This window comes from Entelurus aequoreus, linkage group LG06, assembly GCF_033978785.1.
Source record: "Entelurus aequoreus isolate RoL-2023_Sb linkage group LG06, RoL_Eaeq_v1.1, whole genome shotgun sequence".
Classification (NCBI taxonomy): domain Eukaryota; kingdom Metazoa; phylum Chordata; class Actinopteri; order Syngnathiformes; family Syngnathidae; genus Entelurus; species Entelurus aequoreus.
The window spans coordinates 46,078,611-46,105,980 of NC_084736.1; the positions used below are offsets into that span (position 1 = coordinate 46,078,611).

General features: G+C 39.6%; 1 protein-coding gene across 2 annotated transcripts; it reads left to right on the forward strand.

The window, feature by feature from the left end:
* Nucleotides 1-1,891: 1,891 nt before the first annotated feature.
* On the forward strand, nucleotides 1,892-25,871 carry fancg (FA complementation group G). Of its 2 annotated transcripts, none has more exons than XM_062049550.1 (14): nucleotides 1,892-2,245; nucleotides 11,494-11,566; nucleotides 11,642-11,767; nucleotides 11,868-12,028; nucleotides 13,381-13,522; nucleotides 17,717-17,847; nucleotides 17,930-18,076; nucleotides 18,151-18,305; nucleotides 21,607-21,670; nucleotides 22,496-22,794; nucleotides 22,864-22,904; nucleotides 23,830-24,003; nucleotides 24,357-24,471; nucleotides 24,959-25,871. In XM_062049550.1, exons 1-14 carry the CDS (start codon nucleotides 2,162-2,164, stop codon nucleotides 25,050-25,052), a joined length of 1,806 nt encoding a protein of 601 aa, XP_061905534.1. In that variant the 5' UTR covers nucleotides 1,892-2,161; the 3' UTR covers nucleotides 25,053-25,871. The 2 variants fall into 2 exon arrangements, with proteins under 2 accessions (XP_061905534.1, XP_061905533.1); XM_062049549.1 differs by having other exon boundaries at nucleotides 11,853-12,028; nucleotides 24,959-25,869.
* Nucleotides 25,872-27,370: the final 1,499 nt, after the last annotated feature.

A 27,370-nucleotide genomic window follows, 5' to 3' on the forward strand; every position in this document is an offset into this window, starting at 1 on the left:
TCAAAAGAAGGTCAGTTTTATAGCTTCTGTAACGAGCTAAACTGTTTTCAAATGTGTGAACATGATTGCACAAGGGTTTTCTAATCATCAATTAGCCTTCTGAGCCAATGAGCAAACACATTGTACCATTAGAACACTGGAGTGATAGTTGCTGGAAATGGGCCTCTATACACCTATGTAGATATTGCACCAAAAACCAGACATTTGCAGCTAGAATAGTCATTTACCACATTAGCAATGTATAGAGTGTATTTCTTTAAAGTTAAGACTAGTTTAAAGTTATTTTCATTGAAAAGTACAGTGTTTTTCCTTAAAAAATTTCAATGTGACCCCAAACTTTTGAACGGTAGTGTATATATATATATATATATATATATATATATATATATATATATATATATATATATATATATATATATATATATATATATATATATATATATATAAATATATATATATATATATATATATATATATATATACATATATATATATATATATATATATATATATATATATATATATATATATATATATATACATATACATATATATATATATATATATATATATATATATATATATATATATATATATATATATATATATATATATATATATATATATATATATATATATATATATATATATATATATACAATAGGAGTTGTTGGAGAAATGTGTTCTGCTGATGCTTGAAGCTTTACTGCTGCAGTGTGAGTTTGCAGATCCACACCAGTCCCATAGGGAGCCTTGACACACACACTCGAAACTGCATTTCATTGTGTTGTTTCTACCCTCACGATAAACTTTCAGTATTTCCATTTGTGTTGAATATTTTTACCCCATATGAGTTCAGACTGCAATATGCATTAAACTGCATGAACATCATGGTGAGAATACAACTTGTTCCTGCTCATTCAAATACTGTGAAAATATTATCTTGTATTGTTGCACCTGAACATTATAGTGTTCATTTCTCATACCTTCATAATTGTTTGTCCTTACATTTACGTTGAAGGGGAAAAGGATCAGCACATTACTACATCAGCCTTTTTTCCATCCAGGAGATGTCAATCTTTCTGCAAATAACCTCAGCCTGTCTTTGGACGCTTCAATGAAGCGACAGTGTTTCCACACTTTGACCTTCTATTTTCATAAAACACACTGTTTCATCTTAGCACATCTATGGTTTATGTGAGAATGGCTGGGGCTTTCTTGCACGGGTGCAAAATAATGCATAATAATAACAATGCAAACACAAAGTTTACATGGTTATTGGTTTGCAAGGCCTATTGTATGGTCCTGGTTCATGCATGTTGTTTTATTTAAAGCATACTTTGATTAGAGAAGGTTAACACACACGCACACACACACACACACACACACAAATGGGACGCCGCAGACAACAGGGGTACAAGATGATGAGGCAGTGACGCATGGATGAAAGACTAATAGGGGAGACAGGAAATGGGAGAAAAATAAGAGTCACCTTGGCAGAGTAAACGAGAAAATTGGCTGTCATAGCAGTACCAACGATGACTCAGCAGTAATTTGATTAAGGCCTTGGCTTTGATCTGCTTTGCTTTGAAAATGTCTGTGCATGAATTAATGTGCACGGGGATCTCACAGCACTAAAAGGAACAACATTGATTGATTGATTGAGACTTTTATTAGTAGGTTGCACAGTGAAGTACATATTCCGTACAATTGACCACTAAATGGTAACACCCGAATAAGTTTTTCAACTTGTTTAAGTCGGGGTCCACTTAAATTGATTCATGATACAGATATATACTATCATATATACTATCATCATAATACAGTCATCACACAAGATAATCACATTGAATTATTTACATTATTTACAATCAGGAGTGTGGAGGGGGGGTGGGGTGGGGGGGGGACACATTCATGCAAGCATTATTAAATGTGCTCGGTGAAGGGAATCGTAGAACAGAAATACCAGCAACACGTCATTAAAGTACTCTGGCGCCATCTAGTGTTATTATTATTATTATTTTTTTAAATTGGTGATTTTTTTTATTTTAATTATCAGCCACAAGGGGGCAGAAGCTACTACATGGATCTATCAATGTTTACTTCCGGATCAGCACTTCCGGTTGTTTGACAAACGAGGGAAAGTTAAAAAGTTGTACTAATGTCCACGAAACGACAACAGTCACCTTCTGAATTATCAGACACTTGGATACAAGAGAACAACGAACTCGTAAACAAATGGCAGGTAAGTTAAATGACCTCCTTTAGCGTCTTCTCAGCTCTAAATAGCTCCACGGGAATAAAAATGTACAGAAAAACAGTAGCATACTACTATGTGCTGTAAACGTAGCGCGTGTTTTGCAACAGGTATAAAGGATGCATACTGTATTGGTGTTTACAGTATTAGATTGTTGTAGAAATGCATTGTACTTGATGGTTTATTGAACTGTTATGGTTATTAATGAAGTGTACAAGGACACTGTATATCATTGGTGTGCCGTCAGGGCCAGCAAGGCCTTCTCTGCTTGCTTAACATAACCAGAAATCATGATCATCCATCCATCCATCCATTTCTACCGCTTATTCCCTTCGGGGTCGCGGGGGGCGCTGGAGCCTATAAAGACAAAATTATTTTTTTATTTACTTTCCCTAAATATCTAAAATTATTCATATTCTTTTCATGTCATGTTATGCTCAGTGCTGAACTCTGTAGAACTTGCACCTGGCTCACTGACAACAAGCTATCCATACACTTGGGTAAAACGGAATCCATCCTATTTGGGTCCCACATCAACCTTAAGAAAGTCAATGACTTCACTATAAAAGTGGGTGACATTGTTATCACCAGGAAAGATGAGGTCATCTACCTAGGTTCCATTCTAGAGGCTAATCTTTCCTGTGATAAAATGGCAACCAAGGTAATCAAAAAGGTCAACCAACGAACGAGATTTCTCTATAGAATCTCCTCTTTGGTCAACAAAAGCACCATGAAGATTCTGCCGGGAACTCTCGTTCAACCCTTTTTCGATTACGCATGCACCTCCTGGTACCCTAGCACCTCCAAAACCCTCAAATCTAAACTCCAAACATCCCAGAACAAGATAGTCAGATTACTTCTAGACCTCCACCCCAGATCCCACCTCACTCCTACCCACTTCTCCAAAGTGGGCTGGCTCAGGGTGGAGGACAGAGTAAAACAACTTGCACTGAGCCTAGTCTATAAACTCCGCTACACCTCCCTGATACCGAAGTACATGTCAAACTACTTCCTTAACGTAAATGACCGCCATAACCACAACACCAGGGGGAGCTCCACTAACCACGTTAAGCCCAGATTCCGAACTAACAAAGGTCTTAACTCATTCTCTTTCTATGCCACATCAATATGGAATGCGCTCCCAACAGGTATAAAAGAAAGGGCATCTCTATCCTCCTTCAAAACCGCAATAAAGTACACCTAACCCTAAACTAACTCCCTCCCCGGATTGTTAATAATCAAATGTAAACAATCAAATGCAGATACTTTTTCTTATGCCTTCTGATCTCTCTCTCTCTCTCTCTCTCTCTCTCTCTCTCTCTCTCTCTCTCTCTTACTACTACTACTACTACTACTTGCTGTACATATCCTACCAAGTCAGACCTACACTGTTCCAATATCCATTTCTCTGTTCTCAATTGTTGATGACTGATGATAACAACCAAACATAACCCCCCCCTCCACACCCCGGATTGTAAATAATGTAAATAATTTAATGTGATTATCTTGTGTGATGACTGTATTATGATGATATTATATATCTGTATCATGAATCAATTTAAGTGGACCCCGACTTAAACAAGTTGAAAAACTTATTCGGGTGTTACCATTTAGTGGTCAATTGTACGGGATATGTACTTCACTGTGCAACCTACTAATAAAAGTCTCAATCAATCAATCAAACTGTTATGGTTAATAATGAAGTGTACAAGGACACTGTATTTCAGTGGTATGCCGTCAGTGCCAGCAAGGCCTTCTCTGCTTGCTTAACATAACCAGAAATCATGATCATAATTAAAGATAAAACATTTTTTTTATTTACTTTCTCTTAATATCTAAAATGATCCATACTCTTTTCATGTCATATTATGCTCCTTCCAGTGCTGTTGTTTTTAGGTTAGAGTTTTTATCCAATCAGAATTCAGCTAGTTTATGTTACCATGCTGTACAAAATCTGCCCGGGACCTTCAGAATCAACAATGCGGGCGTCTGTGCACTGTAAGTGAACGGGCACATACAGTTGATAGATAATTGCGATAGCCAATCAGATCACGAGTTGTTATTAGTAAGGCCTTCCAGCTGGCCTCACATTGAACGTGACCTTTACGCGTCCTGTGATTGGATACTCACTGGTTTGAGCCGCGGGGGTGCTATGCAGATCAGCAGAGCCACACCCGTGACCAGCGCAGTGGTCCCCAACTTTTTTCCACCAAGGACCGGTTTACTGTATGCATTATTTTCACGGACCGGCTTTCCACGTGTGGCAGATAAAAACAGCAAAAAAATAAATGAGCATGAAAAATCAACTCACTATAACAATGAAGTTGTGGCAGCCCTAGGCTAATTCTTTGCGAAGAGAAGGTCCCCCGCATGTTGATGTACTGTATACTGTATACCAGTGTTTCTTAAAGGCCTACTGAAACCCACTACTACCGACCACGCAGTCTGATAGTTTATATCAATGATGAAATCTTAACATTGCAACACATGCCAATACGACCGGGTTAACTTATAAAGTGCAATTTTAAATTTCCCACTAAACTTCCGGTTGAAAACGTCTATGTATGATGACGTTTGCGCGTGACGTCGATGGTTGAAACGGAAGTATTCGGACACATTGTATCCCAATACAAACAGCTCTGTTTTCATCGCAAAATTCCACAGTATTCTGGACATCTGTGTTGGTGAATCTTTTGCAATTTGTTTAATGAACAATGGAGACCGCAAAGAAGAAAGCTGTAGGTGGCTGCAGCAACACAACCAGGAGGACTTTGACATGGATATCAGACGCGCTATCCGACGCTAGCCGCCGACCGCATCCATGATCGGGTGAAGTCCTTCGTCGCGCCGTCGATCGCTGGAACGCAGGTGAGCATGGGTGTTGATGAGCATATGAGGGCTGGCGTAGGTGGAGCGCTAATGTTTTTATCATAGCTCTGACGAGGTCCCGTAGCTAAGTTAGCCTCAATGGCGTCGTTAGCAACAGCATTGCTAAGCTTCGACAGGCGGCACAGCATTGACCGTGTAGTTACAGGTCCAGTCTTTGGTTCGGTGTCTCCTGATAGTAGTATTGTATCCGAGGTGGTTTAAAATACAAATCCGTGATCCACAATAGAAAAAGGAGAAAGTGTGGAATCCAATGAGCCCTTTTACCTAAGGTACGGTCAGAGCGAAAAAAGATACGTCCTGCACTGCACTCTAGTCCTTCACTCTCACGTTCCTCATCCACAAATCTTTCATCCTCGCTCAAATTAATGGGGTAATCGTCGCTTTCTCTGTCCGAATCGCTCTCGCTGCTGGTGTAAACAATGGGGAAATGTGAGGAGCCCTTCAACCTGCAACGTCACGCTACTTCCGGTACAGACAAGGCTTTTTTTTATCAGCGACCAAAAGTTGCGAACTTTATCGTCGATGTTCTCTACTGAATCCTTTCAGCAAAAATATGGCAATATCGCGAAATGATCAAGTATGACACATTGAATGGATCTGCTATCCCCGTTTAAATAAAAAAAAATCATTTCAGTAGGCCTTTAACCATAGGTTAACCAGTGTTGAGCCGCGAGCGCCCCCCCTAGAATGTAATTGTGGAGAGGCGGGGCCGGCGAGCAAGCAGCAGGGCAGGGCACGCCGGGGCCCGGCCCAAGATGGCGGCAAGGAGGCGTGGACGGCGAGCGAGCGGAGAGGCGGGGCGCGCCGGGAGCGACACCGCAATCGTGCCCAGGTGTGTGATCCGCGCACCTGGGCACGATCATCTAATCTCCTCTCGCTGAAGAAAAGGGGAGCAGCAGAGAGAGATGAGGGAGGGACTGGAAGGAGCCAAAGTGAAGCTGATACGGAGCGAGAAAGGAGGAGAGCCCGAGACAGACGACGACAGGCGCGGCTGAAAAGCAAGCGGGACGGACGCGGCTAAAAAGCAAGCGGGACGGACGCGGCTGAAAAGCAAGCGGGACGGACGCGGCTGAAAAGCAAGCGGGACGGACGCAGCTGAAAAGCAGGCGGAGGAGCGAGCAGGAAAGGGCAAGTGCTGAAAAGCAATCCGCAACAGACTTTGTTTTATTGCAAAATAAAGAAAGTCTAAACCTGCCCGCAACATGTCTTTCCTCGATGGTCATGAGAACCCGAGCGACAGCTGGAGACTGTCACATTTGGCACCCAACGTGGCTGGACCATTGGAGGCGGGGGAGGACGATCTCCTGTGGGCCTCGTGGGGGCGTTCACGGAACTGGCGGCAGGCAGCCGCCAGCGTCTTGAAGAGTCCCGCCGACAATTGAGGCTCCTGCAGGTGTTGGCGGACAAAACCGGGGTGGGCGGCGAATGGACCCCCGAAGGTGATGAAGAAAAAGACCAAAAAGACAAAGATGAAGAAAAAGAAAAAGTTGAAGAAAAAGAAAAAGTTGAAGAAAAAGAAAAAGTTGAAGAAAAAGAAAAAGTTGAAGAAGAAGAAGAAGACAAAGGAAAAGACCAAGAAGACAAAGGAAAAGACCAAGAAGACAAAGACAAAGAAAAAGACGAAGAAGACAAAGAAAAAGACCAAGAAGACAAAGAAAAAGACCAAGAAGACAAAGAAAAAGACCAAAAAGACAAAGAAAAAGACCAAGAAAAAGACCAAAAAGACCAAGAAAAAGACGATGAAGATGAAGAGGGGAAAAAAGAACAGGCGGAAAAGGAAGAAGACACAGAAAAAGAGAAGACCGGGGCCACAGAGGGACATGGCCGTCCTCATTTCCCGCTCCCTCGGAAAAAGGGGGTGGGGGGGTACGCACAGCCGGTCGGAATCCCGGCTTGCGTTTGGCGATGGAGGACTGTGGACTGTGGAGAGGCGGGGCCGGCGAGCGAGCAGCAAGGCAGGGCACGCCGGGGCCCGGCCCAAGATGGCGGCAAAGGCGTGGACGGCGAGCGAGCGACGCCGCAATCGTGCCCAGGTGTGCGATCCGCGCACCTGGGCACGATCATCCAATCTCCTCTCGCTGAAGAAAAGGGGAGCAGCAGAGACAGATGAGGGAGAGACTGGAAGGAGCCAAAGTGAAGCTGACGCGGAGCGAGAAAGGAGGAGAGCCCGAGACAGACGACGACAGACGCGGCTGAAAAGCAAGCGGGACGGACGAAGCTGAAAAGCAGGCGGAGGAGCGAGCAGGAAACGGCAAGTGCTGAAAAGCAATCCGCAACAGACTTTGTTTTATTGCAAAATAAAGAAAGTCTAAACCTGCCCGCAACATGATGGTCATGAGAACCCGAGCGACAGCTGGAGACTGTCACAGTAATATTTGTGTTTTTCAGCTGTGGTCCGTATAGGCAGCAGCGGTACTCAGTTGTAATACACTTTTCCACCACTTGTGGCAGTAATGACAATGTAAAACAAACAGAAGAAGTCTGGCGCTAATGTCAGAGAAATATCTTAAGCGCAAAAATTATGACTAAAGTGGTGAAGCTGTATTTTCATTTGCGCTGTAAATTTATTGACAATTTAGTTAAGAAACATATGTATTATTAATTTAGTTTATTTATTTTAGCACAACATATTGTATGTAAATGTATTGTTTTATTTGGTTAGTACTTATTTTTCAAATCGGCCTGACCTTTATTTGTTAAATTGATAATATAATCTTTGTGATTAACACATGCTTTTATATCATTTGACAAGGTAGTAAACTGTAAGTAGGTTAGATATAATTATTGAATAGGCTCAAAATCAAGAATAAGATGACAAATTTAGTGTTAATATTGGAGTGGTCCCCGGGCTCCTCTGTATAGAAAAAGTTGGGTACCGAGGTCAAAAAGGTTAAGAACCCCTGCTATATACATCGACCCTGTAGGGCACTGCAGATGGAAATTCACCTTTGGCTACAATCTGGCACATTAACATTTTATATGTCCATTAATGTGCATTGTCCCATGTACTATAACAAAGTAGTTGTAATATACATCTATTAACAAGCTTATTGGTGTGTTTAGTGGGACAGGCAAAAGTTAAAATGTGGTAGTTTATAAATTAATTTTTTTTTCTGTGCGACCCGGTAGCAATTGCGTCATGGACCGGTACCAGTCCCCGGACCGGTGGTTGGGGACCACTGCGTTAGCGGATGAATTTGAGAACACATACAGTTGATAAGACAGTTGCGATGGCCAATCAGATCACAAGTTGTTGACAGTAGCCTATCTAGGTAGCCTGATGTTAACGAGACTGTGATTGGATACTCGTCATTCCAAAGTGAGTATCCAATCACAAATTGCAATTTAGCAGGAAGCAAGAAGTGTTGACCCACAAAGAATGAGAACAAAATGTACATTAGGTGGCAGATATATATTTGCAAGGCCTTTTTCAAGAAGGATATTTAAAGAGAAACTACATATTGTGAGACGATGTCGGCGATCCAATGGGGAAATGCCCACCATTTCCACTCAAATCAACAAACTACGAGGGGTACCACTGGCTAATACAGCGTCGAATGGGTGCTAAGGATTGAGTTAAAATATTTTATTTCTTTAATTTTTCACATTTAATGTTTTTTGCAATTTTAATTTTGACAGCATCGCATAAGATATGTTTTAATTGCTGATGCGGGTTTATTGATTTTTAAATGCGCCAGAAAATAACCCGTGTTGTACACTGTTGAGGTGATCAATGCCCAGTAGTGCGTAAATGTGTTTCTGTATAGTATTTCTCCAGCAATGGTCATGTGGTGACATCAATTATGGTATTTTGAGAGGTAATCTTTGAAGTCGGACATCACTGAAGTCCTAGGTGGGAAACGCACGGCCTACCACTGCTGTATATGCATATAATCTCAGGTCATTCAATCGATCGCAACTGGACTGTTTGGTTTGTCTTAGAAGACGTTTCGCCTCTTATCTGAGTAGGTTTCATCAGTTCATGCTCATAAACTTAGTATAAACCTCAGTATAATATAATATTGGTGTATAAATATTTGGGGTTTTGGCACCAGCTGCGAGACTAGATCTGACCAATCTAAGTCTATGAGCATAAATGATAAATGATAAATGGGTTGTACTTGTATAGCGCTTTTCTACCTTCAAGGTACTCAAAGCACTTTGACAGTATTTCCACATTTACCCATTCACACACACATTCACACACTGATGGCGGGGGGTTTTGGAATTGGATTGCATTGTTATGGTAGTGCTGTGTATTGTTTTGTTGGATTGCTAATTAAAAAAAAAAAAAAAAAAAAATGTATTTAAATAAAATTAAAAAAAATCGATTTAAAAAAAATTAATCGATTCTGAATCGCACGTGAGAATCGCGATTCGAATCGATTTTTCCCCACACCCCTAATAGACATATGCATATACGCTAGTACTCACTGTACATACAATGCATAGACCAGCAAGTAGTTGATAGGGATGGGCAATACGGCCAAGAATCTATATCGCTATACATATATACAGTACATATATTGCAACCTCCTGTGATACGATATATATCACGATAAAACTATTTCCAAAACGGGTTACAAAGGCACATAAGTTGGCTTTTGACGTATATGATAACATTGTGTCATTTCAGGTTGTATTATTTCCTCTGAACTATTATTAATATAATAGTTAGTTAACAGTTAAAAGCAGTTTGCGTTCTGTTGTAACATGGTTTCATCTACACTTTCAAATTTGGGTATCGATCCAATACTAAGTGTCAGGCCTGGTCAAGAATCGTACTCAGATGCAGAGTGGAGAACAATCCGTCAGACTTTTATTTTGAAATATTCACTTTTCACCTCTTGAGTCAGGGCAATACAACAATGGCTATAAACTCTGACAAATGGGCGAAAAGGTTTCACAAAAAGTGAACAAACCGAAAATCACTCCGAAAGGAGGAAACAAAAATATCAATCTAACTACACTAGCGAGGAATATAACTATGAAATTTAAACAACAATAAACACTCCAGAAGGAGGGAAAAACAATGGGCTATAATGCTTCTACACGGTTTCTGGTCTAGAAAAATAATTAACAAAAAGTCACTCAAAAATGAGGAAAAGAAGAGACTGTAAAAGTAAACTGAACTCACCACTTTAACTTGAAAACTTTACAAACAAAAAATCACTCTGCTTAAGAGGAGAAAAGGAAAACTCAAAATACCAACTTGGATATTCAGGAGCTGGATAACTCAGGACAAGACGAGACAAGGCTTGGGCATGATGCACGATACAACGAGACATTCTGGCACAGAACAAAGGGAGGCGTGGACTTATAAGACACATGGGGGTAATGGGGAACAGGTGGAAACAATCAGTGATCAGGGATGACGTCAGACTGATGAAATAAGAGGAAGGGCAAGTGACCTGAAACAAAATGAGAATTACTTTTTAAACTAAAACATTAAATTCACAAGACAAAAAAAACCCAAGACAAGACATCCCTCACCACAGTGTGACACCAAGTAGTTACAGGGGCAGTATTGGTTATACCAATACTGATACTTCAAATTTTCAACATCATTGAATGATTAAATTTTTGATCACAATTATGATCAGGCAAATACACAGGATGTTGGCGTTACAATATAAATGTAATATTTATTAATCAAACCCATATTATTTCTTTATTTCCTTTTTATTAAATTTGATATTTTGAGAAAAATAACGTAAATAGAGCAAAAATTACTAAACATAACTACCATTGGCTCTGATTTAAATCCTCTGGTTTTTGCACTTAAAGTCCTCCTGTGTCTTTCTTTTCTTTCTGTGACTTCTTTCCTAAGTTTTCAAACAACAACAAAAATGACAAAAAAAGATTTTCCGATAAAGAATATCGATCTAATTACTGTAGTCTTAACCATATTCTGATTACTGCTACTATACTTGGTATCGTTACTGTTCAATATTTGTATCACGCCGCCCATTCCTGTTTACATTCAAGAGCTCTAGCTAAGCGGTTAGCATGGCCTCTTGCATCCTGCTACGGTGTGTAGTCTAGCATGTTTAGTTGTTCCTTGCCCTCCAGGGATATTAAAACTTGTGGGAAACTGTTTATTTGCTGCCATGGAGGTGAGGATTAATGACTCGCAGTGTCGCGCTTTGGAAGGATGTTAACTGCTGGCGAGGATGCTATGTTGTGGGACACAGCTGGAATGTGTCATTAACATGCATTATCACGATATGAGGATAATATTAAAAGCTTTATTGTCGACCAAATTTATATTGTATATTATCTTTTTTATTGTCTTCTTTTGCCCAAATAATATGTTTGACATTTGACCATTTGTTTGACCTTTTTAGTTACAAAACAGAGACCAGAACCACACCAGATTGTTGCTGTCAGAGTTTTGCAAACTCATAAGAAAAATACAAGGTACCTCACCTTACAGCATACTTTTGCTGTCAATCCTCATTGATTAACTTCTTTATTCTCAATCTGCTTCTGCAGGTCTTCCTCCTCTTGAAGATCACTGTCAGTTGGAGTTGAGTGCAGTGTACAATGTGTGCCTGCTGTCCATTGTGCTCTCTGAGGTGTCAGAGGCTCAGACGCTCCTCACACAAACTATGGACAGAGGTCAGTTCTGTATATGAAATGACTACATAAGCAAAATACACCATGTTATTGTCACTTTGAATTTAGTCCAACTTTTTTCACGCAGTTCTCATGCTGACAGGATCAGACCCGGTGGCTTTTCATTCACCTGTGTTTTGGCGTACAGTTCTCCAGTCAGTGGAAAGCAGTGAAACGATGAAATCTTGTATACAGAAGCTTCTCTGTGTACAATGGGCAGTCTGGTTGGCCAACTGTTCTCTTCAAACAATAGAAGGGCATCAGGTAAGCAGGACCTTTCTTCTATTGTGTGCTGAGTCTACTCTGAATTAAATAAATATTAGTGATGTAAAGCGATTGAAAATATGAGCGCTTAGTTAATTATGATCTGTAATTAATTACTCCTTTTTTAATCTCACCTAAAAATGCTGAAAAAAGCCCTTGACTTGAAGTATGATCATTTAAATTAATTTCATTATTGTAAAGATAGATATATAAACAAAACAAGTGGCTGTAATTGATACGGAAAAAAAACGTATTGTCTGCTCTAATGATTCTCAAACTATGGTGGGCTCCTTATAGTGGTATGCCAAAGAATCGCTGAATTTGATATTGTAATGACGTGACTCGAGCCGTTATCAAAGGTTTATCATCCTAAATGAAAGTCGTTACCATCCGACTACTGTAGGCCGTAGTAGATGCCAAAATAAACAATTAAGAACCGTCTTACTTTGTAATTTCTCTTACCCAGCACGCATGGGAACCGAATGTTCTCGACATTCTTCGCTTACGCCTGCCCTTTCTCAGCCTCGCAGCCAATCAACAGGCAGAACACATTGGCAGGGAATGCTGCACGTAACAGGGCCTTCAAGGCCATTGGAAACAACATCTGTTAAACAATAAATAAACTACACGTGGAACATAACATAGGACCCAATCTGTTACAATATACAGTATATTAAATAAAAAAATATTGAAAATGTTTTTTTTTTCCTATATTCAATCACAGTGTTACTGTTCAAACTGTGTTTAATGTTCAAGTGGCCACAAATATTAAAAATACTTGTTAAATAAAACCTCTGCCTCGTTTTTAATGAATAGTTAGGCCTACTACGCTACTGTATTTTAATGTTGGTCATTATGGTGGTACTTGGAGAGCAAAGTGTTTTCTGTGATGGTGCTGAATGAAACAAATTTGAGAACCACTGGTCTACTCTATTCTGAAAACAAGACAACATTTAAACGTATACCAACCATAGACACACTTCTGATACAGTATGTCTTAAAGGTTTTTGTGAATATAATACACTATTTGTTAGATATAATTCATCCTATCCCCATAATATAAAGCCACTAACATCAGTCTTGTGACAGAGTGAGACCTCTTTTTTGCAGTGACTACATGTTATCTTTGTGTCATATGGTGGTATTGTTGTTGCACTCAGTCAAGCACAAAAAGGCGAGATAACTTGCTGGCATACAGAGACGGTAACGTTAGAGATTAAGAATTATATTAACGTGATTAAAAAACATAACGTGCTGAATATGACTGTAATTAATTGATCACAATTAAAGTGATAATTTGACACCCCTAATAAATACATTGAAGAATTAAGCTATTTTTGTCTGTCCTGCAGGAGGAATTTTCTTCTCTGTCTACTGGAGTTGATCAAGACATGCCAAGCATTTTGAGGCAAACAAATTCAAACATTCCACTGTTGGTGATGGAACCAAGACGTTTTCTTGAATTATTGCAAATTTGCACTTTGATCACAAAAGGTGGGACATACTTGAAATACCTTCATAGACATTCTGTCGCTAAAATGATCCAGTCAGGCTTTTTGTGGCCCTAAACAAGATTTTGTTTGTGGCCCCATTTAGGTCTTTAATATAATTTTTTTAACACACTAGGGGCTCTAGAGCTGACTGCAGCCCAGTGAGTATTGTAATACAGTTGTCCTTCGCCCTATTACGCTTTGAAGTATGCGGCTTGTAAAGTTGACTATGTGGGCATTATTTTATGTCTAGAGGGCTTTCTTAAGGTGAATAACCATATTTACAAAGTCTTAAACAGTGTTTTATAATTTATAGTTATTGACTCCTTCTTTGCGAAAATTCATTTACCACTGGCAGGCCCGGAGCCAATTAACATAGATAATTGAGGATTTACTGTATTACTCTTGGCGACCAGTGTGTGCGTAAAAGACACAACCTATGAAAAGGCAATTTAAGTACATTTAGAATTACATTTCAGAAAATCACGTTTTATTGATGTTTTACAAGTTATGAAAATATTTGTATTTACTTTAAAGGATCCATATGTAATCATTTCATGTCAAGTCATCATTAAATGGCCCTGATATGTCAAAAGGGTTTACTAAATAATGTTCTTTTCGAATACCTCTATAACTGATAACAGTAGTTCAGCCGGGATATGCTCATTTCAAAATTAGATTTACAGCCCCGAAATACTGTTATTGTTTTCATTTAGATGTCCCGCCCTCAACCGTTGGACCAACTAGAAAGTCCGTGAGTGTGTCACGTCGAAGTTGCCAGTTATGCACCGCCAACTTCGTCTAGCTACTGCCACTGGTAAAGTTACTAAACATGTCAGACCTTAGTAAATCTAAAAGGCCTCGTTACGATTCTCAACTTATTCATGACAAAGCCAGGAACAAAAGAAGGATTTGTATCGGGATGCCTTTGAAAGATGGAGACGATTGAAGGCGTGGAAGATTTTTTCATCTGACGCCATACTTGATAATTTCCTCCTTGATAATTTCCTCCTTGATAGGTAAGTCAGGTAGAGATGTCCGAAAATGGCTTTTTTGCCGATATACGATATTCAGATATTGTCCAACTCGTAATTACCGATTCCGATATCAACCGATACCGATATATACAGTCGTGGAATTAACACATTATTATGCCTCATTTTGTTGTGATGCCCCGCTGGATGCATTAAACAATGTAACAAGGTTTTCCAAAATAATTCAACTCAAGTTATGGAAAAAAATGCCTACATGGCACTGCCATATTTATTATTGAAGTCACAAAGTGCATTATTTTTATTTTTTTAACATGCCTCAAAACAGCAGCTTGGAATTTGGGACATGCTCTCCCTGAGAGAGCATGAGGAGGTTGATGTAGGCGGGGTTGGGGAGGGCGGGGTTGAGGTGGCGGGGTAGGGGGTAGCGGGGGGTGTATATTGTAGCGTCCCGGAAGAGTTAGTGCTGCAAGGGGTTCTGGGTATTTGTTCTGTTGTGTTTATGTTGTGTTACGGTGCGGATGTTCTCCGGAAATGTGTTTGTCATTCTTGTTTGGTGTGGGTTCACAGTGTGGTGCATATTTGTAACAGTGTTAATGTTGTTTATACGGCTACCCTCAGTGTGACCTGTATGGCTCTTGATGAAGTATGCTTGCATTCACTTGTATGTAGATATTATGTGACTGGGCCGGCATGCAAAGGCAGTGCCTTTAAGGTTTATTGGCGCTCTGTACTTCTCCCTACGTCCGTGTACATAGCGGCGTTTTAAAAAGTCATACATTTTACTTTTTGAAACCGATACCGATAATTTTGATACCGATAATTTTGATACCGATAATTTCCGATATTACATTTTAAAGCATTTATCGGCCGATAATATCGGCAGTCCGATATTATCGGACATCTCTAAAGTCAGGCATTTACGTTTTCTTATTACTTGTAATAAATGGAAATGGACATTTCATATGTAAACTATATTATCCAATACAGACAAAGCTAGTATTGTCATGCAACAAATGCTTAGTGTGATGCTTCGCTCCTAGTGTAATGCTTAGTATGCGAGCCCGGTCAATGACACATCGACATATAGACTAACGGGGGTTACATATGCCCGTTAGCCTGTATGTCGATGTGTATTCCAACTGACAGGGAAAGATATATTTTCGACAAATAAAAGCTATGTAGATATGGGTGATGTCAGTGCTTATTTCATTCTCAATATGCTGATACGCTGAGGAAATGGGTTCCAACATTAGCATGGCTGTCATCATGGCAATGTGAAACGTATGGAGACAGCCAAATCACATAATAAAATAAGTCCTCATTCGTGTAGTGTATAGGCATACCTTGGTAAAGTGTCTCCTCTTTAGTTTTGGGCGTACATTAGGCTGCTAAGCATGCTCTACTTATTTTCAACAGTATAACCATTGCTAGCGTTTGTTTTAGTCTTTGTTTTACGATAGTACTGACAATAACCATATGATTGCCATTTGTTGTGATATTGTACGCAGGCATGATGTACTTCTTCCTGAAAATAGCCTAATTACCGTGTAAAATGTGTTGGTTAGAGATTTGTTATTGACAAAACGCTTGTCTATTCAGCTATTATGGCCCTGTTGGTTAGAGATTTGTTATTGACAAAACGCTTGTCTATTCAGCTATTATGGTCCCAGCACCTCAACTCCTAGTAAGAGGCAGTGGAAGTTTGAAGTTCCTTGGAGTAGCCCAGTCGATCGAGCTGGATTTGGCTGCGTATCTGGCAACCTCAGTCAAGGAGAGGGGACTACAGAATTTTGACTGGGATTGCATTACCATTTCTGGCCACATTATTACATAGGGCTCCTTTAAATAATCACATATGAACACTAAACAAAAAGAACACGTTGTCAACTCCAATTCACTTCCACCCAATATGCTCAAGAGTCATGTGTTTATATTCCAGGTAATGTCCAAAGTACCTTGATAGGTTCAAGAGGAAAGAAACATATTCACCATCTGCTTTATATATCTCCTTTAGCATTATTAAAAAAGCAATCAAAGTACAATTGATGGGGCAAAAACTATGAAAATACAAATGTTTAGACATGTTCTCTTTCGGAAAAAGATTCAGCTACAATATAGACTTAAATAGTACCGGTACAGTCCTTTTAGAAATAGGGCCATAAAAGGGGTGCTGGAAGTTGGCAGACCCGTCAGCGTTCCTGTTCGTGGGATGGCATGGCTTGGTTGTTAAAGCAGCCTTGCCAGCAATTTGAGGGTTCCTGGTTCGATCCCCGCTTTCGCCATCTGAGTCACTGCCGTTGTGTCCTTCAACCACCTGCTCCCAGCGCCACCCACACTGGTTTAAATGTAACTTAGACAATGGGTTTCACTATGTGAAGTGCTTTGAGTCACTAGAGAAAAGCGCTATATAAAAAAAAATTACTTCACTGTTCTGTTGAACGAGATTTTGCTGAAAATCGCAATTTTCCCTTGGTATTAATAAAGTATTTCTGATTCTGACTGATTCTAAATCTGTCATGACGAGGGCGTTTCAAGCGATGCCAGATTCGCAATGACCTCTAGGGGCTTTTAAATGGATGTGCCCGCGATGCTGCTAAACTCAATTAAAACTTTTACAACGTACGTGTTGACTCACCGCTAAATAAACGTTTAGCAGAAACAAAGTCCATTGAAGTAGAACAAGCAAACGCCTGTAGAGCATGACGACCACCACGTTGTTGATCAGCTACTGAAGTGACCGGTCGCAAGTGTTTTTGCAGGGGCTGGCCCTGGATCCAGTACGAGAAACATTTTAAATCTTTCGTTGATACAAATATAATGATATTCAGTGTTGTTTGACATGTCATTTTAATGTATTATTGTGGTTGAATTTCACAGTTGTACTACATCATACTGAGAGCTGTTTGTAATATTTTGCCCCTCTCATGTATTATATAACTTTAAATTGAAGGATTACTGAAAGCGTAATTTGCCAACATCCCCACAATGTACAATGTTAGCAACCTGTGTACCCAGAATTTTTGTGAACGGGACTAACACATGCAGCGGAAGCAAACATTAAATTGAGATATATTGTTTTCATTCCCAAACTCCAAGTCCTTATGTTTTATTTTCATAAAGACAGACTTTTTTTAACAGCTCTTGTAGTTTGATGACTTCCTAACTGTTTGATAATGTCCTGCTGCTTTCCCTGATGCATTCAGGTGCAGAAAAGCTGAATGAGGGTCAAAGCGCAAAGGCAATAACTGATCTGCAGGCTGCTTCCTCGCTGCCCGCTCCCAGAATTCTTGTGGCATACACACACCTCCTGTCTGGGTCCTGTCTAGCCCACTCAGTAAGATGGCTTCCAAGTCTGCGCATACAGAAAATAATTGCACGGATAAGGGGTGTTCTGTAGATGTTTTTTTTTTGTATAGGGTCGCCCTCAGATGGCACTACAGTGCTACAGGACAGCGCTGGAGACAGACTCCCAATGTGTTTGTGCTCTATACCAGAGTGTGCTCCTCTTCAGACGCCTGGGCAACGCAGAAGCCGAGATTCAAGCCCTTCGTTTGCTGCACTCGGTTGGTAAACCACCACTACACATATAACGATTGGGGTTTTTTGTGAAAATCGAAAATATGTTTTTGTCCTACAGACACTTATGTTGCCCGACAAGCCAGTTATGAGTTGTGATCATGTCGTCTCCCCGTCCTTACTACTACGGAGCCAAACACTGAGCAGCCTGCTCTCCGTCCCGTCTGCCTTTTGTGTTCTTCACAGTTTGGCCCAGAAGTGTGTCCTGCAGTCAAAGTCAGTATCATTCCATAGTACGACTCTTCTAAACTCACACAGCTGTTAATAAAGCATGTCTAATCATTTTGCTTTAAAATATAGTGGAACCTCGAATTACGAACTCAACTGGTTCTTGAATAGGGTTCTTAAATCGAACAGTTCGTATAGTGAAGCAAATTTTTCCATAAAAAAAACAATGTAAACATGATCAATGGGTTCCAGCCTCGACAAAAGTCCATATGTTTGTGAATCTTTGTACACTTTCAACACAATATAAAGTGCTATATAGTACCGTATATCAAACAAACATAGCAAGGAGTAATGGATCAACTTTTATTTAATAACAAGCTGCTGTTCTGTATGCAGCTGCTCTGCCAACACGTGGACACACACTCGTCCCTTGGATGCCCTCACAAACTATCAGAAATCACAAAAATCCTTAACTTTAACAACCATATTGATATAATAATAACCATTTTAAAAAAAAAGGAAAATTCACTTACCGTATTTTTCGGATTATAAATCGGGGGTGCGATTTATACTCTGGAGCGACGTATGTGTGAAATTATTAACACATTACCGTAAAATATCAAATAATATTATTTATCTAATTCACGTAAGAGACTAGGCGTATATCAGCAATCGTCACACACGTCAACCAATAAAAATTTGGCGGGGCGGGTCCTGGCAGAAGTGCATTGTGGGTCATGGCAGACGTGCATTGTGGGAAAAAAAAGATGCTACCTGCTACTACTTCCGTAGCTATGAAAATGGATCATTTCAACATTGGCGGTAACTTATAAAAACTGAGAAGGGCTGAACAAAAATGGCACCGAAAAGGAAATCATATACTGCAGGTTACAAGCTGGACGTAGTGAAATATGCAGCAGAAAACGGCAATAGGAAGCGGCGCATTGTCTACCTTTGGAGTTGGCAGAGTTGTTTAGAAGCGACACTGAGGAAGATTTCATCGGATTTAGCGATTAGGACTGACAGATTGTTTGGTAAACGTATAGCATGTTCTATATGTTATAGTTATTTGAATGACTCTTACCATAATATGTTACGTTAACATACCAGGCATGTTCTCAGTTGGTTATTTATGCGTCATATAACGTACACTTATTCAGCCTGTTGTTCACTATTCTTTATTTATTTAAAATTCCCTTTCAAATGTCTATTCTTGGTGTTGGATTTTATCAAATAAATTTCCCCAAAAAATGCGACTTATACTGGAGTGCGACATATATGTTTTTTTCCTTCTTTATTATGCATTTCGGCCGGTGCGACGTATACTCCGGAGCGATTTATAATCCGAAAAATACGGTACATTAACATTGGCAAAGGAGGAGTTAAAGAGAAAGAAGGGGCTGGGTGTGTGTCCTCTTCGAAAAGGCGCCGCTGAACTCTAGTCTTCTCCTCTGCTGTGAAATAAATCTGCCTTAGCATCTTTTTCCAGAAAAGTTGTGTCTTATCACAATTAAAACTTGGTGTGGTACGAAGCCTGCGTTGTCGATTCTTCCACACTGGTGAGCGCCATCAACGTACTCCTCGCAAATTTATTTATTTTTAAAACTCAACAGAGATTCCCTCCTTTTTGCCATGCTGGTCTGTTGTCTTTTGGGGACTCCTATTGAGTGAGCAAAATGGAAAAAAAACTTGTCAAAAGTATAAAAAAACACAGAAACGGCACACACGCTGAAGCGCTGAGAATTGACTATCAGTGTAATGTACTGCGCAGTAAGTGATGCGGAGCCCTGCGGTACAAAATGGCTGCAGGCGGGTGTCAAAATTAATTAATGAATGAAGCGTTCTTACACAGAGACATGGTTAGCACACCAAGGCATATTTGGCACGATCTAAAAGTCCGTAAATCAAGGTTCACTGTAATAAGTAATTTCATGAAACGTTTGATAAATAGGCCCCACCCTATAGAAGAAGTTTCTTTTCATGCAAACAAACAAAAAATGTATTTTCAATCCCAAAACAATTTGCAAACAAAAGTATATAATTAGGTCTTAAAATGCCTTGAAAGGGTAAAATCCAATAATTTAAGTTATTTCTAAAATGCTATTAAAATCTCATAAAACATTGACAAAAAAGATTTTGAAAATGTAATACCATTTTTTTTTTTTCAAATGCATAAACATCCGTCTAACTTTTAAATGTGGCGGTTTTACCCACAAAATAGAACTAAAGTACTGTAGCTGTTCAACTTTCACAACTTTGGGCACAGTAGTACTGTGGATGTTTTATGTGACAGTTAAAAAAATGCAAAGGTAATATATTTTAGTTTTAGTAGAGATGCTCACAGTCCCTCCCACAGACAATATATTGCTTAGCATGTACAATGGCCGGCTTTTTGGTTGTTGACATCACATGAAAATACTTGATAGGAAGCATACAGCCGCTTCTGCAAGAAACACTTTGAAACCTGGAACATTGGGCATGAAGGCATTGGAATTTCATATCAAATCAGAAAAATGTCTCTGACGATGGTTGCCAATATTTATTTTACCATTTCAAAACAATGTTAGTTAAAAGTAGAGAGGCTTCTGGTTTTTTGTTATTATAAGAATGTTATTTTCCAATGTGAAAGAGCAGTGTATGAATTCATATAGTTTACCCTATTTTATTCATGTTTCTGTTCTTTTCTGTCTATATGGATGTTAAATTGTCCTAAATTTAATCCATCATGGTCTTAAAAAAATTTTTGAAGTCTTAAATTTGACTTGTTGAAAACTGCAGAGACCCTGATAATAGATTTAAAAAAATATATATTTATTTTATTATTTTATTATATATATTTATTATTTATTTGTAAATAATCTTTTGGGTTGTAAATAATTTTTTGGGTTGAATATAATTTTTTAGTAACAAAATGTTTTTTTGGTTAAGATTTAACTTCCATAAAACTAAAACATATTTTTTTTAACTAAAAAAAAAAAGATTTGTAACCAAAACAAAAACATTTGTAACCTGAAAAAAACATTGGTAATCCCCAAAGATTTGTAACCCAAAAAATTTACATCCAAAACTTTTTTTGATTTAAAAATATATATTTTTGAATATTTTTTGTTGCAAATCTTGTTTGTGTGGTTGCAAAAACATACATTTCTCTCCATACCACTGGTAGAAATAATACCAAAAGGAGGGTCAGTTAAAAATTAACTCTGACTTTGACCCCTAATATTGGTGGATCAGCCAGGACACCCCCTGTGGTGTATTAACAGTTTGAACTCAGAAATACATTTTTTGTCACTACTTTAAAATTCTGATTAGGCATCTTTGACATGATGATGTATGTCTTTCTCTGCAGAGTGTCAGAAGGTGTAGAACATTATCTGGACCTGTTGGCTGCTCTTCACTCTGACCAGCACGGAGTAAGACCAAACACTTTATACACCTCGGCAATAGGGTTGCGCGATATAGGCATACGATACGAATTATATAAATATGGCCGACAATAGAGCTGTTAATATTGTTGTCATATTGTGAATGCAGCAATGTAGAGACATCCTGAATGAAAACCAATCCTTCCCATCCAGTCTGATGGAGCTTTAGGGGTGCTTCAAAGGGAAGGGGTGAAACTGCCCAAAAATAGGTGTGCCTAGCTTGTGGCATCGTATTCAAAAAGACTTAAGACTGTAATTGCTGCCAAAGGTGCATCAACAAAGTATTGAGCAAACACTGTAAGACTTTTACAAAAAAAAACCCTGAAAAAACTGTTCACATTATCATTATGAGGTATTGTCTGTAAAATTTTGAGGACAAAACTGTTGTAACATAACAAAATGTGGAAAAAGTAAAGCGCTGTGAATACTTTCCGAATGCACTGTATATTGCGATATAGATGTTAGACCATATCGCCCGTCCATACTACGCAATATTGTAACACATGATCATTTGACCTATTGTAAGTAAAAAGTGGGAATATTTTCCATAAACTTGGAGTGTGCCATCCAGAAACACATTCATGAGGTCAGGGGTTACTAATGCTGCACCTGAGGGTCGCAATGTCTGATTTAGTTCACCCCAAAGTTGTTTAATAGGTTGAGGTCAGTGTTTGGCCAAATCAAACCTAATCATATAGACTTTGCTGTGTGTACTCATGCTAGAACTTAAAAATGTTGAAAGCATAGAATTGTCCCAACTTAATCAACCCTTCACTGGTTGTGTTGATAAATATGTCTTGTGTGCTTTCTCAGGTCTGTCCTGAGGAATCTCACCTTCCCAGGCTACCTGAACTTTACCTGGAGGCCGGCGCCGCCCTGCTCATGGCCCAGCGGCCCTTGGATTGCCTGACGTTGTGTGACGAAGTCATCACCACAACACTGGATCTTCTTCCCGAGAAGGTTGTGCTGGAGGACGGGGAAGCTGCAGATGTGTGCACTGGCGGAGACGACAAGGTGGCGATGTTACTTTGGACGGGCGCGGCTTACCTCCTTCATGGTCATAGTCACTGTCACCAGCAGGACTGGAAACATGCTGTAATTCACTACACAAGGTTTGTGAGGCAGCATGTCTTCTACCATGTCTTTATTCTACCAACCTGAGACTGTATTGGGATTTATAGATGTATCAACCTGCTGGTGAAGATGCACTTCAGAGAGAAAGGCAAGTACTTGTTGGAAGCTTCAGACATGCATGTACAGTGGAACCTTGATTTACGAACCCCTCTATTTGCGAACATTTCAGTTTTTACAAGCTGTTAGATCTCGTCAAATATGCCTGTGTGTATGAACTATGTCTCTGTGTACTAACGCTTCATTCATTAATTTGTGTACCGCTGGTAGCCATTTTGTGCTTGCTGGTATTGAAGAGAATGAGGAAGCTAGGTTTGTACCAAAACAAGTGTGTAATTGTGATGAGAACTAACTTTTCTGGGATAAAGATGCCAAAGCGGACTTATTTCACAGTGGCGGAGAAGACTGCCTCTCGTTCAACGGGACCTCTCCCAAGAGCACACAGACATACACTCTCCTGTTCCCCCTCTGTGTGCTCTTTTCGCTTCTCTTGGGATGCCAATGTTAATCCCTCTGTGTGCTCTTTTCGCTTCTCTTGGGATGCCAATGTTAATGTAATGTAAGTGGATTTTGCTTTTTAAACTGTTTATTATTGTAGCGATGTGGTTGTTACAGTTAAGGATTTTTGTGACTTCTGGTCGTATGTGAGGGCACCAAAGGGACTTGAGTGTGCGTGTTGGCAGAGCAGTGCATACAGCACAGTTTAGCTTGTCGTTGTTGTTTTAGCTTGTTGATAAAGCAACAGTTGATTGATCAGCTCCTTGTTGTGTTTGTTTGATATACAGCACTGTATAGCACTTCAGTGTGTTGAAAGTGTGCAAACCTTAACTAAAACAGGGACTTATGTCGAGGCTGCAACTTAATATTCATATTTACAATGTTTCTCATTGGGAACTTTGCTTCAATATACAAACTTTTTGATTTACGAACCCTGTTCAAGAGCCAATTAAATTCGTAAATCGACGTTCCATTGTATATTGTCTACGGAGAGAGAAGCTCACCTGTTTTACTTTTAGGTGGCCGACCTCAAGTTCCCAGCGCAGACATGGTTAATGAACAAAGAGCAGATCTTGGAGTCCTACAGAGGTTGAAAGGAATCTCGCTAGCTTGGAGGGGCATTAGCTTCATGCAGTCAGACGAGCCCAGAAACGCACTGAGAGACCTCCAGCTCGGCCTACAGGCTTTCCCAGGTAGAAAATACAGGTGTTTTATCATTGTGCTTGCAGTGTGCAATAGTGTAGAACTGCATTGCATCATACCGAGTGCTGTTTCTTATATTTTGGTTACAATCCTTAGCTGCAGGGAGGAGAAAACTATTTGAAACAGTGCTTGCACAAATCTGCAAACTACAGCCACAATATTCTGTAAAGGCAGCTCTCATATTGCATCGCATAGCTTGCAAATTGAGAATATTATAGAGTAATAATACTCTGAGGATGTGAATCTAAAGTAATACAATATTTCATAGTTTGCACATATTTCAGTTATTGATAAGACAATTGATTGCTGTAAACCTAATAGCATCTTGTTTTCCCCTGTGTAGAGTGTGTGGGTGCAGGGCTCTGGTGTGGGGAGGTGCTGTGGAAGCTGGGCAGGAGAAAAGAGGCCGCTTCCTGTTGGGAGAAGACGTGGAGCATCACCAGACACACGCCAGCAGAGTAAGACACAGTTTCCATAAGCTTTAATATACAGAAATGCATGTTAACAGAGCTCCATTCGGTGTCAATTCACCAAAAATGCCCTGAGAAGAATTTTCATATAGTATAAATTATTTTTTGCTAAGGTTTACAGTATATGTTTTTAGGCTGTCAAAGTTAACTCATGCGATTGATCACAAAACATATTGCATTAATCATATATAAAGGCAGATTAATCATACTATTTACTTTGATCGCACATGCTCCTTCACCTTAACCACTAAAGTTAGACTATAGATAAAACTGTTACCAGGTTTCAAGCATAAAAAAATGACTTGTTCATGTAAAACATTTAAAAAGTGTTTTCTGTATGACAAAAGTTAATTCAAATTATGCAAATGAGTGTTTTATTGCGATTAATCATGATTAATAGAAATTTAAAAGTGTGATAATCACATGTTTTTTATTATGATGTTATTATTTTACAATTTTCCATTTTGTTTTGCAGTAGCATTCCTGTATATTTAAGGGAACCTCAAACTGGACCCACGTTGGATTCAGCAGCACTTCGCCTAAGAATATCTGAACTTGATCTCACTTAGTGCACCTGAAGCGGAGCAGGAAAAGAAACACCTGCAGGTGCTGGCAAACTCTTCCAATGTTTTGTGGAAACAGGCGTCAACAGACAAGAGAATATTGTACCTGCTTGGAAATTGTATGTAAAGTTATAATGTAAATACATGTATTTTACAAGTAATATTGGTGAACATGTACCTTATTTAATTGTATAACTATAGAGAAAACATCTGTCATGTTGATGATCCTTGACTGATTTTTGCAGTCGATTCTAAAAACAGCACAGCCTCCTGTCACATAGAGCAGTGGTCCCTAACCACTGGGCTGCGGCCAGTGGGCTGCGATCGATTGGTACCGGGCCGCACAAGAAATTAAAAAAAATAATAATACTTTTTTTTTTTTTATACTCATTCACACTCATTCGCACAAAAGGGTTGTTTCTTTCTGTTATTAATATTTCTGGTTCCTACATTATATATCAATATAGATCAATACAGTCTGCAGGGATACAGTCCGTAAGCACACATGATTGTATTTTTTTATGACAAAAAAAAAATTGGTCCGTGGGACCAATTTTCAAGCGTTGCCCGGTCTGCAGTTACAAAAAGGTTGGGGACCACTGTCATAGAGGATCTTTGGCTAGCGGTTTTGCAACAGAATCCCTAAAATCAGCAGTGTTGTTGACATATGGAGGATATTTGATTTGCATAAACGCCTGCGTTTCAATGTCTTCATTTATGACTTTTTAACTCTATTCCTAACTGCCATTTGGTGAGGTCAAATAGTTAAGATACAGCAGAGTCTAACATTGACATGACAGTGCATACACAAAATAAGGGTAATAAAGAAGTTGTGCCTTCTGACAAATGTGAAATATTGAATGTACAAAATCAACGGTTTTATTGTATGTGCATTCAAAAAGCAACTTGTTTCATGTGCCCATTAGGAGTGAAACTCTTGAGTGATAATGATAATAGTGTTACATGTAATTGGCCAGCATTAGAATGTATATTTATACAATTTGAAAGGAATTAAATAACGCATGTGACATTGTTAGTGTGAATGAGTCACACAATTGTAAGAGCAAAGAAGTGTTTTGAGTTCACTGGCTACACTGTTAAGTTAAAGTACCAATGATTGTCACACACACACTAGGTGTGGTGAAATTTGTCCTCTGCATTTTACCCATCCCCTTGTTCACTCCCTGGGAGGTGAGGGGAGCAGTGGGCAGCAGCGGTGCCGCGCCCGGGAATCATTTTGGTGATTTAACCCCCAATTCCAACCCTTGATGCTGAGTGGCAAGCAGGGAGGTAATGGGTCCCATTTTTTTATAGTCTTTGGTATGACTCGGCCGGGGTTTGAACTCACAACCTACCGATCTCAGGGCGGACACTCTAACCCAGGGGTGTCAAACTCAAATACAGAGTGGGCCAAAATTTAAAACTGAACAAAGCCGCGGGCCAAGGTTGAACAAATTAACCTTTACCGTACTCTACGAGATGTCGTCACGTCCGCTTTTCATCCATTCTAACATCGTTCAGACCCAGTCACAAGATATGTGCGGCTTCTGTATGCACACACGAGCGAATGCAATGCATACTTCATCAACAGCGATACAGGTTACACTGAGGGTGCCAGTATAAAAAACTTTAAAACTGTTAGAAATATACGCCACACTGTGAATCCACACCAAACAAGAATGACAAACACATTTCGGGAGAACATCCGCACCGTAACGCAACATAAACACAACAGAACAAATACCCAGAACCCCTTGCAGCACTAACTCTTCCGGGACGCTGCAAAATACACCCCCGCTACCACCAAACCCCCCCCCCCACACACACACACACCTTGTGGCGTCCCGGAAGAGGCGGGCGTTTGGAAGACTCCCGGTAGGATCGGCGGGCCAGCTTTAGTGTTAATTTGATATCGCCTCAAGGGCCAAATTTGGCCCGGCGGGCCAGAGTTTGACACCCATGCTCTAACCACTAGGCCACTGAATAGGTTATTATGCATGTTTGTGGTATGAAGTTTTTGCAACAAAATCACCAGGACGTCCTCCTGACGTGCCAATTTAACGACCACGTTGTCCTCCAAATACACAACAATCAAAGCGCACACATCGTGCTAACGTCTCAAACGTCACCGCTGGTAATACAAACTAAAAACATATGTGTCGTCTGTCCAGACAAACCGGAGGTGTAGCGGTTTTTTTTTTAACTACGGCAAAACAAGCATCGCTTAACTGAAAACAAGTGTGGGAAGTGGTTTTAAATGTTTATCAATTCTTTAACGCGGTGCGCACTCATTGGTTTACTGTATTTCTACTGACTGACAGGTT

Bases quoted from the DNA above. Each gene is read 5' to 3' on its own strand.
- fancg (XM_062049549.1), top strand. From the start codon at position 2,162: ATGTCCACGAAACGACAACAGTCACCTTCTGAATTATCAGACACTTGG. The intron at 13,523-17,716 runs GTGGGACATACT...TGATGCATTCAG, and splicing joins TTGCACTTTGATCACAAAAG to GTGCAGAAAAGCTGAATGAG. The intron at 22,795-22,863 runs GTTTGTGAGGCA...TGGGATTTATAG, and splicing joins GCTGTAATTCACTACACAAG to ATGTATCAACCTGCTGGTGA.